This window comes from Ipomoea triloba, chromosome 2 (assembly GCF_003576645.1).
Source record: "Ipomoea triloba cultivar NCNSP0323 chromosome 2, ASM357664v1".
NCBI lineage: Eukaryota > Viridiplantae > Streptophyta > Magnoliopsida > Solanales > Convolvulaceae > Ipomoea > Ipomoea triloba.
Genome location: NC_044917.1, coordinates 10616389 through 10637885, shown reverse-complemented (window position 1 = coordinate 10637885; position 21497 = coordinate 10616389). Strand labels below are relative to the sequence as shown.

At 34.9% G+C, this 21497-nt stretch overlaps 4 protein-coding genes across 4 annotated transcripts; 3 read left to right on the top strand and 1 right to left on the bottom strand.

Moving 5' to 3' along the window:
• The first annotated feature begins 4759 nt into the window (after nucleotides 1-4759).
• Nucleotides 4760-5491, top strand: LOC116010740 (E3 ubiquitin ligase BIG BROTHER-related-like). The gene has a single exon (XM_031250254.1). It carries the CDS (start codon nucleotides 4760-4762, stop codon nucleotides 5489-5491), a length of 732 nt encoding a protein of 243 aa, XP_031106114.1.
• Nucleotides 5492-7878: 2387 nt separating this feature from the next.
• Nucleotides 7879-8655, bottom strand: LOC116010739. The gene has a single exon (XM_031250253.1). It carries the CDS (start codon nucleotides 8653-8655, stop codon nucleotides 7879-7881), a length of 777 nt encoding a protein of 258 aa, XP_031106113.1.
• Nucleotides 8656-13503: 4848 nt separating this feature from the next.
• Nucleotides 13504-17464, top strand: LOC116011155 (probable amino acid permease 7). The gene is made up of 7 exons (XM_031250678.1): nucleotides 13504-13794; nucleotides 14542-14778; nucleotides 15470-15563; nucleotides 15798-16012; nucleotides 16153-16286; nucleotides 16398-16625; nucleotides 16866-17464. Exons 1-7 carry the CDS (start codon nucleotides 13656-13658, stop codon nucleotides 17265-17267), a joined length of 1449 nt encoding a protein of 482 aa, XP_031106538.1. The 5' UTR covers nucleotides 13504-13655; the 3' UTR covers nucleotides 17268-17464.
• A 1120-nt stretch (nucleotides 17465-18584) lies between these two features.
• LOC116011422 lies at nucleotides 18585-20135 on the top strand. The gene is made up of 2 exons (XM_031250984.1): nucleotides 18585-19433; nucleotides 19526-20135. The coding sequence occupies exon 1, from the start codon at nucleotides 18717-18719 to the stop codon at nucleotides 19368-19370; it is 654 nt and encodes a 217-aa protein (XP_031106844.1). The 5' UTR covers nucleotides 18585-18716; the 3' UTR covers nucleotides 19371-19433; nucleotides 19526-20135.
• The last annotated feature ends 1362 nt before the right edge of the window (nucleotides 20136-21497 follow it).

Here is a 21497-nt window from a genome sequence, read left to right as displayed (position 1 = left end):
TTCCCGTATACAATTTCTGCTTGTGAAAATTATGCCTCTCCCTACTGTTTAAAATATTATTTAAAATACAAAAACTTGCAATCTTTGAACTACTGTTTGAAATATTAAAAAACTACTAATTTATTTTTATTTTTATTTTAAAAAAAATCCAAATAAACACTTAAAAATAAAAATAAAAATAAGAGTCAATTCGTTTTTTGGTCCTAGACTTATAGTGGCATGGACAATTTTAGTCCTCCATAAAAAATTTGGACAATTTATAGACACATTTATCGTGACGAGGACAATTTTGGTCCTCCGTCTATATTTCTGTTCGAGCACAGTTTGAAACGGGGGTAATTGCGTCATTTCATGGTATTAGTAAGTTTTTGTCTCCAAGCTCAAAGAGAACAGAGAAGAACATGGGAGGAGGATCCTTGTTACCACCGCTAGCCCGAGCAGTCGGAGGCCACAGCCACCCTGCTGACATTATCACGCCATCGCAATCGCCGCCGCTGCCGTCACGCACCGTCGCCAACTTTCAGTCCCATCAGTCTATACCCTCCATATCTTCTGCATCCCCTGATGCTGGGTCGTCTCGTCCCTTGGAATCCATCTTTGGCCTCTGCCATCCCGAACGGAGCTCGAAAAAGCCATGTCCAATCTCCGGCGGTAATATTATAGCTTTAAACCAATTGAAATTTTGTGGGATTTCAATACATCAAATTAAGTTCTTGGTAGTCAGTCCCACGCTGTGTCTATTTGCTCAATTCAGTTGCTGTAAATGAAGTATAGAAACCAAATTGGCTCAAATCCTAAGTTGTAGAAACCTCGCTCAAACTAATCTAATAGTTTCAATTCCATGATTGGGATTGCTTCTGGGCTCTAATCATTTTGCTGCTTCTTCAGTTTTATGCAAGAGATTTCTGCAGCTAGACGAGAGTTGAGCTGGCTTTGTTCTGATCATTCAAGAACAATACTGTTTGATTCTCCTTGTTTCATTCTTGCTTTAACTTTAGTTAGTGGCGTAAACCATATAATATTCCAAAGGACGAAGGGATTGATGTTGAAATTTATATTTGTTGTTCTTTTTCGTTCTTACAACTAAAGATGAAGTAGAATCTCTGAGCTCTTCACCTGAAAAGCTTGTTGTCATCATGAAATGGACAATGGACATATTATTGCTGAATTGACACTAATGCCCCTCATTTAGACGGTCAACTAACGAGATAATAGACAGAGGACCAAAATTGTCCTCGTCGCGATAAATGTGTCCATAAATTGTCTAAATTTTTTATGGAGGATTAAAATTGTCCATGCCACTATAAGTCTAGGACTAAAAAAGGAATTGGCTCTAAAAATAATTAATCCCTTTTAACCTATTATTAACAAAAAATTTTAAATTAATACTGAATAGGATGTCATCTCAGATAATATAACAAGGTAATGCACTTTTAGTTAACACTAACATTTTCTGCATGCAATGCATAAAATTTTATGCTAACTTTATAAAACAATTTACAAATCCTCTTGAAGAGGCAAATATATTATTAATTAAACAAGTGATATTCTATAGTAAACTAATATCACATTAGTGTAAAAGAAATATTTGATGTAGGACAAAGAGTGAAAAAAAAAAGAAGGTCTCAAGCAGCAATTGGAGTGATATTGAAATAATAATAATAATAATAATAATAATAATAATAATAATAATAATAATTATGTGGTAAGATTAACTAGAAAATGGGTTAAATTAACAAAATAAATAAATAAATTGATAACAAGTAAACAATTTGAAAGACAATAGCATACTATAAACTTATAAAATTGAGTAAATAAATATGATATTTGACTACTGATACAAGTTCATTTTTAGTGTACTGTAATTTAAACTATATCTCACAGTATAATTTTCCCCAATTGTACCAAGCTGCTAGGTTATAAATTACTCGGTTTTGTTATGAAATTGAATCTTTTAAGAACTTGATCAATCATTTTAAAATTTTGTAACCTCATTCAAGATGAAAGAAGTTTAGGCTGAGTACAAAAAAGAATGGGTTAAAATTGCGCTTACGTTTTAAGTTTTCATATTAAATTTTACCAATTTTGAAAAAGATTTGTTGTAAATGCGACTGCCCTAAAATTTTGAATTTTTTTTAGCCACAGTCCGACTGTCCGAGGGAGCAGCAGCTGCCGTCGGCGAGGAAACACTGATACCTATCTACACAAGTCACCACTGCGTCTGCTTATATAGACTAGAAGAGTAAGAAGTAAGAACTAATTAAGAACCACTAACCTCGCTGGTCGGTCGCCGCCAGTCGAAGTCCAGAGTAATCCGCTCGTCGGAGTCGTAGCAGTCGGCCAGCCGAAGGAACTCCAGGAAGCAGAATCACGAAGAAATTTTATTTTTTTTTAATACTACTAACTCTATTACAATGCAGAATCACGAAAAAATAAACAATCGATTTACCAATTTGGAGATCAGGGTTGAATGGTTTATAACTATATATATTGGGGTTATATCATAAATATAAAAACTTATTAGTTATAATTGTAATATGTAATAATTTAATATTAAATATAAATATTATAGAGTAAATCCTTTTTGATCCTACATTTATTGGGGGTTGGACACATTTAGTCTGGTTTTATTAATTTTGCCACGTTGTACTCAAAATTTTAAAACGTTGGACAATGTTAGTCCAAAGTTACATTAACCGCTACTGAGCCGTTAAGTAGAAGGGCAATTCTGTCCTTTCAAGTCCAATTCTTCGCCAGCCTTCTTGTTTCTTGGTCTTTCCCAGTCAAAGTCGAAGAGAGTATGCAAATTTTACTATGGACCGCGCATTAAAACGACGTTATTTTGATTAATGAAAACAGACGGATGAAACTGCCTCCTTTCCGCGCAACTGCAGTCTACAGTTCCCTTTCAACACATGCTGCAGTTCTAGACGGATGAAACAGCCTCCGACAACTGCAGTATCAATTCAACATAACTGTAGTATCATATGAGATGAACTATAGTATCAGTTACGAACACAACCGTAGTATCAGTTAAACACAACTGTAGTATCATTTGAGATGAACTGTAGTATCAGTTACGAAGATTTACGCAAATCGTTTCTCACACTTACTAAAACGACGTCGTTTTGTGACCTTGGTCCATAATGCATTATGAACCGCGATCCACGGTATAAGAACTGAAGAGAGTAACAGACCAACGAAGAAACACTTAGACATAATCCTTTCCGAGCTTGTCTTCTGGGGAACTTTGATTTGCCATTCAATTAAGTAGTTGAGTTTTGAATTCTATTTCTGTTATTTCATTAGATTAGATTAGCCATGACGATAACACTCGTTGTCCGAGTTGTTGACCGAAAACTGGTGGTTCACAAACATGCAGGAAAATTTCATCGCCGCTTCCGGTTCGGTGGATGGGTTGTTCTTGGGGGGAGGTTTTTGATGTCTCTGATTTCGAAAAATTGCCCGACAAATTATGTTGTTTTTTTTTTTTAACTGTGTTAAATCTCTGAGTGTTACAATGACTGTTCCAACATCACTGAAACACAATATTTACAAATTTTCAGGTTACTCAAGAGGGAGTGGAGGCCGGGCTCAAGAGCATCTATCTCCTCCAGCACGACGCCGCCGAAGTTCGTAATCATCAACGACGGGTGGCAATCAGTCGCCGACGACCCAGAAAACGGGGAAACCAAGAAACAAGAAAGCTGATGAAGAATTGAACTTGAAAGGACAGAATTTCCCTTTTACTTCAAGGCTAAGTAACAGTTAATGAAACTTTAGACTAACATTGTCTAACGTTTTAAAATTTGAGTACAATGTGACAAAATTAATAAAATCGGACTAAATGTGTCCAAGTCCTAATAAATATAGAATCAAAAAAGGATTTCACTATATATATATATATAAAAGATCATGTGAAATTAGTCCCTTATGTAAGAAATATGATGAAATATAAATAACTGGATTTAATTTTGATAGATGATCTCAGCCATTAAATTCAAAATTCGCGCATTAAAGTGAATTGGAGTTTGATTAACATTCGAGGGTAAAATTGTCATTAGTCAGGTCCACTAATCTTTCCCGCTTCTCCACTCTAGCCACTAGCCCACTACAGCGAAGATTTCTCTGTTTCTCGTAAATAATTGGACAAGCAGCATCCTATCCATTAAGTTTAAAAATAGAAAAATGACGGTTTAGTCAATTAATTATGTTTAATTTGTAAACGTATAGTACTAAATTCATAAATTATTGTTTTATACAACTTTTTTCTCTTTAATTATGTTGAATGTGGTTGTTTCAATCCCTTACATATAAATTTTGTTAATATTAAAAATTTATTTTGATTTGTCAAATTATTAGAGGATAAATTGCTTATTTTGTAAACTTTTTCCAAATATATATTTAAAAAAAAAAAAAAAGGTTTTCGCATTGATCATTTCAAGTGAATAATGTTGAGCGTGTTCTAATGTTGATGATTACGTGAGGTTTCCTATTCCTAATCCTAATTAAAATATTTAATCCGAAAAAAAATTGGACAAGCAGTATCATATCCTTTCGAGAAGGTTTCCTATTCCTAACCCTAATCAAAATATAATAATTAAATAAGGGCTATAAATAAAGTTAAGTAGGCTTCAGTAGTATATCTGTGCAGTGTCTCCGTTAGTTATCTCCGCATGCAATTTGGCGATAGTGCAGTGCGGTACGAGCGATCTCCTTCTCCATCAATCGATTATTAATATCCTATCATATCGTATCAATGGCGACACATGTACAGTACGTACCCTCGATCAAATTTTCATTTGAGTCGATGTTGTGTTTTGGGTTGGCCGATCCAAGAACCGTGGTAATTATAGAAGTTGTTTTGAAATACAAACGGTGGATATTCTTGAGAAACCAGCGGGGCCAGATTGTTGATTTCTACGAGACAAACTCCGACTCCTACGCTTGTTTCGATTCTCCTGGGTTGTCGTATTATGACTTGAGAGCCCAAATTCGTCTGTGGATGCCGGGAATGTCTCCCTCCTTACGCACCCAGCTTTCCCAACGAATCTTCTTGTACGTGCAACAAGTTGCATTTGCCAATGCCTGCGAGCTCTTGGATGAGAATGGCGGTGCAAATAAAGTGACGGCTTTCGTGGAGATTGAGGAGCCACAACTGCTACAAGATTACACGGACGAAGATGATGATGACGATGATGACGACGACGATGACGACGACGATGACGACGATGACGACGACGAGTCGAAGCCACCAAGGAGTTTGAGTTGGGATGAGATTAATGGGTTGAAGCAAGAAAGGTTCGAGAGTGGTACTGCTGCAGAGGAGGAACCATTGATGTGTTCGATTTGTTTGGAAGAGTTCTCGAAGGGAGTTAAAATTACGCCATTGCCATGTTCTCACACATTTCACCACAACTGCATTGCTTCATGGCTCCGAAAACAAGCAAACTGCCCGCTTTGTCGATTCGACATCACGCAAGAATGCTAATGACCATCTTTAAAAGTGTTAGCTAGTAATGAAATCATTTAATTTGATGCATCTTTTTTCTCTTATGTACAGCTACTGCTTGTCAAAATCATGCCATGTTCTATCATTTTATACTGTCCCTGACATTGCAAAAATAATAGCCATTGCCTGAAGTTAACATATATGGAGTATTTTAATGTCTAAAGTTTAATTTACATAAGTAAACAAATACTAATTAATGTCAAGTAATTTGAAATAAGATTAATTAACAAATTTTAACAATTTTACATACACCTTACATACACAACAACAATAATTAAAAAAGATGGTAAGTATGTGCTTTCCTAAATAAATAATTATAGTTTATAAAAATGAATAAAACAAATTTTTTTTTGAAGGTAAACGACATAGTTATTCCATTAATTCATAACATAAAACGTTTACATCAATGATTAATGAAATAGTAAACCATTCCTTACAGTCAGACATAGAAACAATTTTTCTAACTATGCTATAGAAAATTTGAATCGCAGACTGTTTCATAACTATGAAGCTATGTTCCTTCAGGGAGCTTAAAGCTTCATCAACGATCTGGGTCTTCGTCATCATTCTTTTTCGCTCGCTCAGGATAAAATCAACACTTGTCGAAACCAAACTAAACGATTTATGCTAATGAAAATGAAAAGCTCGTGAAAGTAACGAGAGGAAAAATGCTCGTGAAACCAACGAGAGGAAAACACAATAATAGAGAAAATAAAAAGTGGGTAAAGTCAAAGTAGGGTTGGGAGTTCAAAACTACCAACACAAACCCCAATACCTACCTACTATTATTTTATTCAAAGGGAGAGAAAACGGAAGAAGAAGATCTGTGGCGGTGGTCGGAGGCGGACGGAGCTGCGACGGTGGTCGGGGCGGAAGAAGAGCGAGAGCAAACATAGAAGGTGACCAAAACCGCCGGCTCAAAGCTCCATTAGAGCTCCGGCCGGAGGCCGGCGATGGAAGTTGAAGTTGAGCAGCAGAGAAAGGCGTTTGATTTTAGAGAGAAAAGGGAGGCAGCGGCATTAGGGTTTTTTTAACAATGTGTTATGAATAAACAATTTAAAATCAAATAAACTTACAAACAATAACATTTATACTACAAAACTTACAAATAGGGGTAGAGTACGTTAAAAATCTTTTTGATTGGGCGAGAAATCAAAATACTTTTCCCCTGCATTCTAGAAAATAAAGCTAAGTAATTTATATAAAATATATTTTGTGTGATTTAAAATATATGTGATTTATAATCTATTTTTTATTCGAACTATTTTATTTTTTAAATAAAAAATAAATAAACTAAGAATATTATTAATCAAGAAGGTGAACATCAATACTCTCTCCAAAACTTGAGGTGAAGTGGTGCTTTAACAATAGAAGTTAAGCTGTAAGAACATGAGTTACTCGGTTCACAGATGGACGAACAAACATGCCATGAATGTAAAGAAGTAAGACTAAACAATCATCATAAACAAAACCAAGATATATACGAACTAAAACTGGAATTCTTAATTAAATTTCTGCAGAGAACCTGACAATTCTATCGAAATTGAACACATACAGGCTTGTGTTTTAATACATGATAAAGCCTCCTTGCAAGTTATTGCTTCCGCTGCGTGTTTCCAAAACACGTACCATTTGCAGCAGCGCAGCTATCCGTCGGCCTCACCCAGAAACCATGCAGACGTGGAGTACCAAAAGATTGGTTCATTCCCAACCACATCCATTAACAACCTCACAGTATAATCTCCCCTAATATCACCTAATCTCCCCTAACGCCTGGCACCTCTATAAATCAGGAATTGAGTGTCCAACTATTTTATCTAATTAAGTATGTGTTGTATTTTGTAATGAATATTTTTAACCCGTTTTTGAAGTATTTTGATTTCTCACCAAATCAAAAATATTTTTAACCTCTATTTGTAAGTTTGTATAAGTGTTACGTACTGTTTGTAATTTTAAATTGTTTATTCATTTTTATAAATTCTATAATTATATTAGTTATTTATGAATACACTGATACAATTATTGCTATTATGCATTTAGGAAAACACTTACAATCTTTTTTAATGTTATATATTGTGTAGGTAAAATTGTTAAAACTTGTTAATCTTATTTCAAATTATTTGACATTAGTATTTTTTTTTATGTAAATTAAACTTTAGATATTAAAATACCCCATATATGTTAACTTCAGGTAAGGCGTATTATTTTTTGCAATGTCAGGGACTTATAAAATGATAGAACAGGACATAATTTTGACAAGCAGTAGTTGTATAAGAGAAAAAAGATACATCAAAAGATTTCATTACTAGCTAACAGTTTTTTTTTTTTTTTTTTGAAAGACTAGCTAACACTTTTAAAGATGGTCATTAGCATGGTTGCGTGATGTCGAATCGACAAATCGGACAGCATGCCTGTTTTTGGAGCCATGAAGCAATGCAGTTATGGTGAAAGGTGTGAGAACATGACAATGGCATAATCTTGACTCCTGCCGAGAACTCTTCCAAACAAATCGAACACATCTCTGCAGCAGTACCATTCTTGAATCTTTCTTGCTTCAACCCGTTAATCTCATCCCAACTCAAACCCCTTGGTGGCTTCGATGACGACTCATCATTATTAGCGTCATAATAACCGTCAATGAAATTATTACCAAAAGATAAGACTACTATTCCACCATCATCATCAAGATCAGCCCGCACGCCCGAGTAATCTTGTACTTGGTCGTCATCTGTTGGTTGCAGTTCTGGCTCCTCAATCTCCACAAAAGCCGTGATTTTATTTGCACCGCCATTGTCATTGAGGCGGTGGCGGGCATTGGCGGCAACTGCAACTTGTTGCGCGTACACCAAGATTCGTTGGGAAAGCTGGGTGGATAAGGAGGGAGACAGTCCCGGCAGCCACTGACCAATTTGGGCACTCAACTCACAATACGACAACTCAGGAAAATCGAAACAAGCGTTGAAGTCGGAGTTTATGTCGTAGAAATCAACAAGATAGCCCCGCCGATTTCTCAAGTATATCGTCTGTTTGTATTTCAAAATAACTTCTATAATTACCACCGTTCTTGGATCAGCCACCCCAAAACACAACCTCGACTCAAACGAAGATCTGATCGAGGGTCCGAAGGGTACACGTGTCGCCATTGATATGATGGAACCAATGAATTTCGAAGAAGGAGATCGCAGTCGATCGATGTATTTTGATAATAACTAATGGAGACACAGATATATACTAAAAACTACAAGCTTACTTAATTTATAGCCCTTATTTATATTTTGATTAGGATTAGGAAAGCTTTCTAAAAAAAAGGAAATTAAAGGAATAGGAAAGCTGTTGAAATTTTAAAACTTAATGGATACATTACTGCTTGTCCAATTTTTATTGGGATTAAATATTAAATATTATGTACTATAATATGACTTACTTCCCCTCAGTATAAATTTAAAAAAAATGGCATAAAAAATTAGTTATATATATATATTAAAATGTTGGCCTTCTCAACCTAATTTTTCGGTGTAAAACTATCTTAATATGTGTCAAGAATAATAGAAGAAATGAAAAAAAGTGAATATTCGAAAAGTCTATGAAAAATAAAAATAAAATAAAAAAATTCAAGAAACTCAGAAAAGCATTCTCTTTTATTAGATAAGTAACCTAAAAATCAATTCAAACAGAACAATGAAACACTTGATCACAGTCTTATAAAACACACTATTTTTTTTAAAACAAATTATTTTCCTTACTAAGCCAACAAGGGTGATTAAACCAGAACTTTTAAGATACAAGATATCAAATTTTTCAGATTACTTTTGTAACAAATTCACCAAGGGACTAAGGGAGTAATTTGATATTTTTAGTTTGTAAAAATTCTTTCATAAATTCTGTAGTAGTTTAGTCCAAAATTGTGTATCATGTATATATATGGGTCACACTTGTGTGAGACCGCCTCACGAATCCTTATTCGTGAGACGGGTCAGGCTGGGTCGAAACACCATGCAAATGTCATACTTATATGTGCAAATGTCATACTTATACGCTCAAATATAATACTAATCAAGAATACAAATTTTGTTACTTATAAGAGAAAAAGTATTATATTTTTCATAATAAGTAATGTTGACATGTGTCCCTTACTTATAAGGGAAAATATAATACTTTTGGGGGAAAATGTAACACTTTTTAATCGAAATGTAAAAGTATTGTATTTTCCCTTAAAAGTATTACATTTACCCTTATAAGTAGCAAAAATTTTATTCCCGATTAGTATTACATTTGAGCATATAAGTAGTAGATTTTCATCTTGACCTTACCTGACCGACCCGTCTAACGGTGAGACGGTCTCACACAAGGTTTTGCCTATATATATATATATATATATATATATATATATATATATATATATATATATATACACTACAAGAAAAATGCTCATAGACAACGGTTAAAAACCGTTGTCTATAAGGTAAAATTTCTGTTGTTGAAGCCGGTGTTGTTGTAAGTCCCGCGCAAAGACAATGGTTTTTAACCGTTGTCTTTTTCTAAAAAAGACAACGGTTAAAAACCGTTGTCTATTGAGTGTTGTTGAAGCTGGTGTTGTTGAAAGTCACGCACATAGACAACGGTTTTTAACCGTTGTCTTTTCTAGAAAAGACAACGATTAAAAACCGTTGTCTATTGAGTGTTGTTGAAGCCGGTGTTGTTGTAAGTCACGTGCAAAGACAACGGGTTTTAACCATTGTCTTTTCATGAAAAGACACCATTTAAAAACCGTTGTCTATTGATGAGTGTTGTTGAAACCGGTGTTGTTGTAAGTCCCGCACAACGACAACGCTTTTTAACCGTTGTCTTTTCTTCAAATGACAACAATTAAAAATTATTGTTGAAATTAGTATTGTTAAAACACCAAATTAATTATTTGATAAATTTTTGCAAACGCTACATTTAGCAACATGAGAAAAATATATAATTTTTCCCAAAACACCTCTAATTAATAAAATTAGTTTAAAAAACGTTGAAGGTAAGAGTCGAACCCTCAATGGGATTTGACAATCACAATTGCTGCTTCCTTGTTTCTTTTTCTTGTTTTTTTTTTTTTAATTTTGATTTTATATAAATATTATTATTAAAGTTAATTCTATTTTATTTCCTAGATTTATTGTGAAATGACTATTTTTAGTCATCTATCAATAAAAATAACTTAAATGTCGTTAAATATAAAAGTATTTCGGTCTATAATTATAAAAAATTTTTTTAAAAAATAAACATAAAAAATATAGTGGGTCAACCTATTACACGACGCTGTTTATTATTATTATTATTATTATTATTATTATTATTATTATTATTATTATTATTATTATTATTATACCATTTTAAGTCATTTTACATGTTAATCGCTAACTTAAAGAACTAATTTTATCAAATATTTTTTTACAAAACGCTAATATATATTATCCGTTAGTCAAACCCGCTAATACAATTCGTTGGTTAAATAAAATTGTTGTCTAAATAAAAAACGGGTGCACATGCAAAGACAACTATTTTAATAAATTGTTGTCTTTGAAGTGTTGTCTATTAAAGTGCACTTAAAGACAATACACAAACGACAACGGTTAAATAAAACCGTTGGCTTTAAAAAAAATAAACACTCAAAGACAAAAAATCGTTGTCTTTGTAGTGTTGTGTATTCAAGTGCACTTAAAGACAACACATGAATGACAATGGTTACATAAAACCGTTGTTTAGTTAAAAAAACTGAATGTACATAGACAACGGTTTTAAAAAACTATTATCTTTGAAGTGTTGTGTATTAAAATGCGTTTAATAACAACACACCAACAACAACGGCTAAATAAAATCGTTGTCTTTACAAAAAAAAATAAACGCCCAAAAAATCGTTGTCTTTGTAGTGTTGTGTATTCAAGTGCATTTAAAGACAACACACCAACTACAACAGTTAAATAAAACCGTTGTCTAAATAAAAAAAACGGGTGCAAAAAGACAACCGTTTTAATAAACCGTAGTCTTTGAAGTGTTGTCTATTCAAGTGTGCTTAAAGACAACACACAAACGACAACGGTTAAATAAAATCGTTGTCTTAAAAAGAAAAATCGCGTAAAGACAACGGTTTTAAAAAACTGTTGTCTTTGTAGTGTTGTGTATTCAAGTGCACTTAAAGACAACACACCAACGACAACGGTTACATAAAATTGTTGTCTTTTTTTTTAAAAATGCACATAGACAACGGTTTTTAAAAATTGTTGTCTTTGCGGTGTTGTCTTTTGACAAAATGCACAAAGACAACACACTAAAGACAACGGTTCGGTAAAAACCGTTGTCTTTGATAAAAGGGTTGCGGGAAGACAACGGTTTTGTCCAAAAGTGTTGTCCTTTACACAAAAGACAACACTTTTGTCAAAAACTGTTGTCTTTTTAGTGTTGTCTATGTGCATTTTTCTTGTAGTGATATATAGATGCGGCCGTGCTCTCCCGTGCGGCCGTGCGGTCACACACCACTCAATGTTACGAAATACACCACTCAATGTTAAGAAACACACCACAATGAAACACAATGAAACACACCACAATGTTAAGAAACACACCACAATGCATATTTGTGTAGTGTGTTTCTTAACATTGAGTGGTGTATTTCGTAACATTGAGTGATGTGAACCGCACGGCCGCACGGGAAGGCACGGCTACACTTGAACATGACCTTATATATATATATATATATATATATATATATATATATATATATATATATATATATATATTGACAATGGATGAAAATTCAATTATATGCTTATTGTCAATATCATAGTTAATATCATATGCGTTCTCTGAGTATAGTGGTTTTACCACATTTAGCCCTAAACATTCAAATTGACCACTCGTAGTCCATCGACTTTCAATTTGATACTATATATGGTACAAGTTAACTACCTATGGTCCTTCAACTTTCAAAATTTAACCAGCTATAGTCCAAGTGGAACAACCACGATTGATTGACATTTGATAGTTGAAGGACCATAAGTGGTTAAATTAGACCACGGATGGTAACAATTTGAAAGTCGAAGGACCAAAGGTAGTGAATTTGAAAGTTTATGACTAAATGTGACAAAACCACTATATTCGAAGTACCTCGGGTGGTATTAACTTTTATTGTTAAAGATCCCCTTCAATATTCTCTTCAAACCAAAGTAATGAAGGAGAATATAGAAAGTTTTTGTAACTTTCATAATCATTATTTTCATAATGATAACGACAATTTAAATTTAATATTTAACTTATTCACATATCAAATATTTATAAAATTGATCAAAAATTTATTATATTAATTAATAAATATAATATGTTTTATGAGATCTTCACCAGAAGAAGATTAGATTTTTAACTAGAAAAAACTCTTATGAGAATATATTCTAGTGCCTTAACCACTCTGAAAAAAAAACTATGATGTCTCATTGCTTTCGGAAACTTCTTTCGATTTCCCAATCCTTTCCTTCCAAAAACATTGTTTTTCTTCATTTTTTTTTATATATGAAAATAACATGTAAGTAATTACTTTGAGTGAATTTAGATTCTTTTAATTATGGAGAAAAACATTAATATTTTTATTATTTTATATTTTCCAAAAAAAAAAGCCTTTGTACATCATAAAAATAAATATATTTAAACTTTTTTTTAAATGACAAGAAAATTTCTCTTTGACCTGTCAGTGGAGGCATCTGTTGACTCTTTGTGCTTCAGTAGGTTGAGAAAGTAACTATGAACAGATACTACAATGTAACAGAGTCAGTAGAACTCAAAAAAAAAATCCGTCAAACATCTTGTACTGAGATGTCACTTACATAACTCTCCTTGAGAGAACGTCACATTTGACTTAAAGTTGGCTTAATATATTTACTTTTTAACAAGAAGTATAAAACGTGTAGTTAGAAATTCAGTAGGGTCCAAAAAATGTCTTAACTCAATTATTTTTGGTGGGTGGTTTGGGGAAGTCATTTTTATTACGCACATGCTTTAACAAGGCGATGGACTTGCTGGAAATTTGTCGCCATTGTTAGCTAGCTAGCTTCTGGGGAAGTCGAGACGAGAGCTCAAAGTGTATCAAGGGCACACACATCGTACGTTATCGGCCATGGGATTTGATGAAGAGGATAAGGTTGGTAGTGCTAAGATGCCTCTGTTGCAGCATCTGTGCTCTTCTCCTTCTTCATCATCGTCGCCGCCGGCAACTCCACCAACAGAAACTATGAAGCTCCCCCACAAAAGAACTGGTAGTTTTTCTTTAGGTTTTGTGTGAAATTTGCTTTATTAAAAAGGAAGAACCGTTTTCATCGAACACAAATGGGAGGCAACGGGCCAATCCTTTTTTAGAAAATTCCAATATTTTTGCTAAATTTAGCAATCACTCGCAAAATTGAGCCCGTTTCAACGATCTTGCTTTCTTAGAATTCCTGTCTCACATTAGAAGGTCTGCATCCGGGTTAGAATGAATTTTCATATTTGGGGAAATATATATTGATAGGATGATTGTAAAATGTGATGATAATTGAAGCATATGATCCGTCTCACCTAATAGTCATTACTCTCCAAGGGGTTGGGCAGAGATTCAAACCATAATCTTTGACATGGGTTGACTTTGATATCAAATTGAAGCATTTGATCCATTTCAACTAAAAGTCAAATAGTTGGACTGCAATTTATGTTTATATGCTATATGCTCAACAATGATAATCCCTTAGTATGTGAAATAGCAATTTGGCTGTCAGCATGAACTGAAATTGCTCATATTTGATGCTCAGTTGAATTACTTTACCTGCACGTTTTTTCCGTTGTAATCCCATACAGTAAAGGAAATCAGTTCTCTATAACGGTTTGAAAATTCAAATTTTAGAATTTAGAATTCTGCTTTCATCTTGTAAATGGGGGTGTTGCATGTACTGTTGAATTCTGATCCTTTTTTAGCATAATCAAGTTTTTTTTTTTCTGGAAAATCATGTATCCTCCCACTGAAAACTCAGGAAACGAATGGACTGCTTTGGCACATTTAATCACAGCAATTATAGGCTCAGGTGTGCTATCATTAGCTTGGAGCATGGCACAACTAGGATGGATTGCAGGTCCATTGTCCATGTTGTGCTTCGCTTGTGTATCACTTACTTCTGCATTACTTCTCTGCAACTGCCACAAATCCACTGACCCAGAGTGCGGCACCACCCGGCATGGCTCTTACCTTGTTGCAGTTCAGTCAATTTTAGGTGAGCAATAAGGACCTTTGGCAGCTCTTTCTGGTATTATTGCTTCTCCAAAACGTTTCAGGATCAGGATACCACTAATTCACAATTTTTTTCTTTTTCGAAGTGAACATAAATACCTGATGCCCCAAAAAGTTATCTATTGTATAGTGAGCGTAATATGATGCTATTATTAAGTATTAACATACTCTTGCCTACCAGTGTCCTATTTCTAGTTAGGTGTATGTAAGTAGTATGCCCTTTTCCATTTGGCAAATGCATGGGTTCTGTTATATAGTGGAAGGAACTTCATAAATTCTTTATAGACAGCTCTCATCTCTATTTTGCTTGACGGAGCTTACCATCAAATTTTGCTACCTGAGAAGGAAACAAAAATACTTGCAGATTCCTTAGGTTTTTTTTATTGTGTTTTCATTTGAAATATTAGACAAACTTAAACATAGTAGGAGCAAGTTGTTTCACTTGTAAAACATAAGTATCTAGTCTGAAGCCTAAATTCAAGCTTATTACTTTAATGCGCCTAAACCATCTTAGATCTAAGTTCATTGTGATGCCAATCTCTGAAAGTGTTTTCTTACAAAATACAAGGATGAACCCTCAAAGATGTTGGTAAAGTGTACTGCATATGCAGTGCAACAGAACTTAAACCATTTGCCAAAAGGATGACTTAACATGCTTTTCTCCGTGTGATCAGGAAAGAAAAATGCTTGGTTCTGTGGCATCATTGTTCAAATTTACTTCATCAAGATTGCAATTGTGTATACAGTTACCTCTGCTAGTAGCATCGGGTATGCCAAAAGTTATATGCTGTTCCTTTACAATATTTTGCAGCTATTGGATGCTGAATTTTTAGGACCTGCGAATTGCTTTTCCATGTAATCTCATTCATCTAGCAACAAGTTTAGCATTCGAAACAATCGGCTGCTAGTCCTAGATAAAGGCGTACTTTGTGCTTTTGAAATGCTGGCTTCGTTTTCTTAGTTTTGGATAATTTTAGTGATGTATTCCTCTTCTTAGTGCAGAGCAATTCTCAAGTCTAACTGCTATCACTATGAAGGGCATGATGCTGCTTGTAGCTATTCAACTACAATACATATGGTTATATTTGGAGTGATTCAAGTTCTAGTGTCTCAGGTTCGTGATTTTCAGAACACAAAGTGGCTCTCCGTAGTTGCAGCAATCATGTCTTTCACATATTCATTTATCGGAGCAGGACTAGGCTTAGCAAAAGTAATTGGTAGGTTACCCTTGTCCAACCAACCATTCATTACCAAATCATCTTCGTTATAATATCGACAATAATTTCCTTGCCAGATTTTAAAATTGCTGGACGTTCCATGCACTTAAAAGTTACACATTGTGAATTATAATTTTCAGAGAATGGAGAAATAAAGGGTAGCATTAGGGGATTGCCTTCGGACAATGCAGGTGAGAAAGTATGGTCAGTCGCACAAGCACTTGGGGACATTGCCCTTGCTTTCCCATTATCTCTTGTTTTCTTAGACATACAGGTGCACCAATCTTACTATCATGGAGATTTAAACATTTTCGCTTGAACAAGAATAGCCAATAGTGAAATGTTTAATTAATTATATGAATGGAAAATCGTCAAAAATGTGAAGGATACATTGAAGGAAACTCCTCCAGAAAAGGTGACCATGAGAAAAGCGTCAACAATAGCGGTCTGCATTACGACTTTCTTCTACCTATGTTGTGGAGGGTTTGGTTATGCTGCCTTTGGCACCGACACGCCCGGGAACCTTTTGACAGGATTTGGTTTCTATGAGCCATACTGGCTAGTTGATATCGCAAATGCAGCTGTCATTGTTCATCTTGTTGGAGCATATCAGGTACATTCTACTACTTCTCCTAGTTACTGGACTTGCCTCTTGATAGGACTCGAACTTGTGACCTGACTCTGATAGCACTAACGCTTACCAATACACCAAAAGCTATAGCTAGTAGCAAAAATGCAACTTTATTTCCATATAGACCGCCATCACATTTTCAAGAGGAGGAGCATCTGCCCAACAATGATTGTTTCTCTCTCACTTTCTCTTGTGTCTCTATTTTTGTACACATATTCTTAGGTATACACCCAGCCATTTTATGCAAATGTTGAGAGCTGGCTCGGCAGGAAATTCCCAGAGAGTGAAGTTGTACACAGGGATTATGATCTGAAGCTCTTATGGTTACCAGGTTTTAGGTTGAACTTATTGAGATTGGTTTTCCGAACTGCGTATGTTGCTACAGTCACTGCAATCGCGGCACTATTCCCCTACTTCAACCAGGTGGTGGGAGTTGCAGGAGCATTAACCTTTTGGCCAGTTATAGTGTATTTCCCAGTGGAGATGTACCTGAAGCAGGAAAGAATAGAATCCTGGACGACCATCAAGATCATTCTTCGTATATTCTCCTATACATGCTTGGTTGTCATGGTATTTGCCTTTGTAGGCTCTGTTAGAGGGTTGATAGTTGCAAGGTTCAGCTAGAAACTCTCCATCACTCCCTGAATGATGATGAGGAGGATGATGATTAGTTTTCTTTTTCTTTTTCATTACATATGGATTATTTGCTGTTATATGGATTGAATATGTGAACTTTTGGACAAAAACCTTACGTGGATGTAGAATATATTGAAGATCTTTAAAATTAGAAAGAAAAAAAAAATGATTGAAAGCTTCCGGTATGTCCATTGCAACTCCGGTGTATATTTCATTAGAGCATCCATAGTAGTTGAGTTTTTACACAATTTTTAAGAAAGCCAACTAAAAAGGAGATGAAAATAGGGGAAGAAAAAAAAAAAAGAAAAAAAATCATTTTAACAATTTATTTTTAAAATAATAATAATAATAATAATAAATAATTGAAAAGCCAGAGTAGCTACCCGTTTGGGCGCGTGTGGTGCAAAATGCGCTCCACTTGAGCACTTCAAGTTTAATCTAATTTTTTTGGTTTTGAAAAAACTGGAAAAAATCCACAGGTGTGGTTGCCCTTAGATATGCAGCGTAAAGTCTACAAAAGTTAAGTGACTATTTGCTAAAACAATGTCTATTTGGTGTTAAGATTTGTTATTTAGTAGTTTAGTATATATATATATATATATATATATATATATATATATATATATATTATAACAATGTTGAATACTAAAAGTTATAAGAGATAAAATATATTTGTAACTTGATAAAATTGAATCAATTAGACACAAAGTGACTTCAATACAGAGCAACATACATATGGTGTAACTATTAATCATGAGTTTGAACCTTACTAACAGCAATCCGATTATATTTTTTAAAGTGATTATAATACTGTATTTAAAAGTTGTTTATTGTTATATTGGATTACATCAATCGATTGTATTATATATTGCATAATCATTATTTTAATTTTAAAAAATTGTATACACGTAATAAAATTGAGTTAATATCACTTCGATCTTGACTATTAATTTAGCACAATTTAGTCATTATACTCTCTTTTTTAGAAAAAAAAAAACGACTTTTAAATTGACCAAATTCAACCCCAAAAATGAGGGATTGTAGACAGTTTCACTATATTTGATCAAATTAATAATTAATAATTAATAATTAAAATAGACGAACAACTAAAAGTCGTATTAATTCCATTTAAAAAAAAAAAAAATACATCTGGATCACAGATCACTTCAGCATTAAATTAAACAAAAGTCGCAAAGAAGAAACGTCAAATTGTCAATCTGACCGTTGGGGTCCCTAAATATGACCGTTAGGAAATTGAGTTTAAATATGTGGAGGAAAACATTTCCATTTCCTACAACAAAGCAATCAAATCTAAAAAGCTCTCTCATTTCCTCACGCTCACCATTTTACTTGCTCTTTCATCTACAGTTTTTTTTTTTAATTTCTCGCTATTATTTAAAGTTTTAGTTTTAAATTTTCAGCTTCATCTACTGCGATATGGCAGAAATGAAAGATGCGCATGTCGTCGTGGAAATCCCAGTCGACGAGGAGCATCAACAGAAGAAGCAGACCGCCCTCTGTTCTGCAATTGAGCACCATCCATTAATGGAGATCTCGCGAAGTCCAGGCCACCTCTTACTTCTCAAGCTTTGGCAACGAGAGGAGGAGCTCTTCGGCCGCAGAATCGCGGCCAAAGAGACGAGGCTGGATTTCATCAGACGCGAGATCTTCCAACTCTGCTGTTTCTTTTTCACATTCCACGCCTTTTTCTTCACCGTACTGTTCACTTCCGATTCGGGAGACGCGTGCCGGAAATGGTGGATCCCGTCCGCCGTGTCCGCGTGCACTTCACTTTTCATTGCTTTTCTTGTGCAATTGAAGCTTTGCAGGTTCTGGAAGATGTCGAGGCAGTTGCAGAGGGAGAGGAACGATGGCCGCGCGGTGACGAGGTGTATTCAGGAGCTGAGGATGAAGGGGGAGAGCTTTGATCTGTCGAAAGAGCCTCTTCAGATTGGGAAGAGGATGAAGAGTTCCAGTGTGGAGATCAAGTGGAGGCCTCTCACTTGGTGCTCTCAGTATGCAGTAACTGTTGGCCTTGTTTGCTTTGCAGGTCTGCTCTTCCCAGCTTCAAGGTTCATCGTCTGCTCTTAAAACCCTAAATCCTAGGTCAACTTTTTGGAGCATTGAAATGAAATCATCCATTCGTTTTTCAAGGTAAATATAGATTTCTATCATCTTTAAGCCATTTATATTAGAGTTGTTGTTCATTTGTCTTAGAGTTTGATTAGTAATTTTTGTTTTTTTAGATGGAATATCTATCAACCATGGGAATGAAGCGTCTTGGTCCGATTGTTCCTGTGAATAGGACACGCAAAGAGGGCAATGTCGCATTACATCTATGCGAGATACAAAAGCAAAACTACTTCAATCTCGATTCGATGCCGAAAAACATCAATCTTTCATATCGGTGGGCTGTCAAGTTCCTCGTGGATGATTATTGCAAGCTGTGTGTATATTTTGCCTCAATCTTGGAAAGAAGCATATTGTAGCTCTGCAACTACTAAACTTTTCAATTGGTAGGGCATTATCATCAAGCAAACTACTTCAAAGAGTTAGCAAGCCCAGACAACCTGCTACATTTTACAAGAGTTGTCTATTTCACACATCAAGCCATCACCTACTTCAACCTGCTACATTTACAACAAGTTGTCGATTTCCAAGGATAAAGCATTTCAGAGCTTTGCACCCACAACACAATTGGTGACACGGTTTTGCATTTGTATCACTTGAGCAACAAATTATGAGCACTGCTTAATAACCCCAAAGTAACACTACTTGTGTTAATTCAATTGTACCTAGAGTTGATTGCCTCAGACATCTTTTTACATTAATAATAAAGTATTCCTTTTTGTGACATGTCAATATTTACAATTAGCAGTAGAAATAGCACTTGCAAACAGCAAACAAATAGCCAAGTGTGCATTTTCAAGTACCCCACCGCTAATTGTGATGGGCAAGAACTTTGATTGTTTTGTAAGTGTTGTAACTCACTCCTTTGTGAACATGTCAATAGCAGTAGAATTGCACAAACAGCAAACAAAGAGCCATGTTCAAGTACCCCACTAATAAAGCCTTCTGTGTGCATGTTCAAGTAGCCCACCAATGATAGGCAAGGAACTTTGCTTGTTTTGTAGGTGTTATGCACTCTCAAAGCCAAATATACGAAACACACCTGAAATAGTACGAAAGTAAATCAGAGATTACAGACAGGATTAGCAACCCCCACTGAAAATTTTTTTGGCTTCATCCCTAACAACCACCACACCACCACATCGTCGCCACCACCACTACCACACCACCGTTGTGTTGCGCCCGCGGAAGTGGGATAGATCAGATTGCAACAATAATTTGAGAAAGAAAAATAAATGAGGCACAGATTTTACGTGGAAAACCCCTAAACAAATTAGGGTAAAAACCACGGGCAAGGGTAGAAGAATTTCACTATGAGAAAATAGGAGTTACAACCACTCTCTAACTAACAAGGAGAAAACAAGGATAATTCCCTCTTGCTAGGAAAGAGAAATACACTCAACAAACTCTCTAATATCTCTAGTATATGAGGGAAGAATAGAATGATTTGGGATGGCTAGAATGGCAAAATGACCTCCCTATTTATAGTTGTAGATTTGGGGTCATTTTGTAGTTAGCCTAAAATGTAGGGACCAAACAATAAATAGTTTTGTTCAAACTTTGTAGGTGCCTAACATTCCTAACTCCATTTAAATATTGTAGCTTGCCAAACTTTGTGTGCTACCTAATGTGGCTGCTGCCTACATTCTCTGCCGACACGTTGCTACCGCCACCACCACTACCACTAACACCAACTCCACCACTGATGAGCACTAGTAAGCCAAAAACCAAAGATCCGGTTCCTCTGGTTTCCGATGGACTTTCGGAAGTTTCTGTATTTTTTTTGCTTTTGATTTTTATCTTCAGAGCGGTTGATTTTGAAGAAGGTGAAGCAACAAAAAGATGAAAAATGTGAGTTCTCTTGGCTTCAAAAGAAGAAGGCAATATCTGAAAAATGACTTCCCCTAAAAAAAAAAAAGGGAAGTTGTTTTCCGGAAAAACATCTTGACTTTCCACTAACTGACCCTTCATTTTCCGGTGACTTTAAATTTTCTTCATTTCCAAACATAGAAAACTCGAAAGGTTTTCAAACACACCCTAAGTAATAAATATTATGATATTATCATTTCAAGCTTTTCACTCGTTACT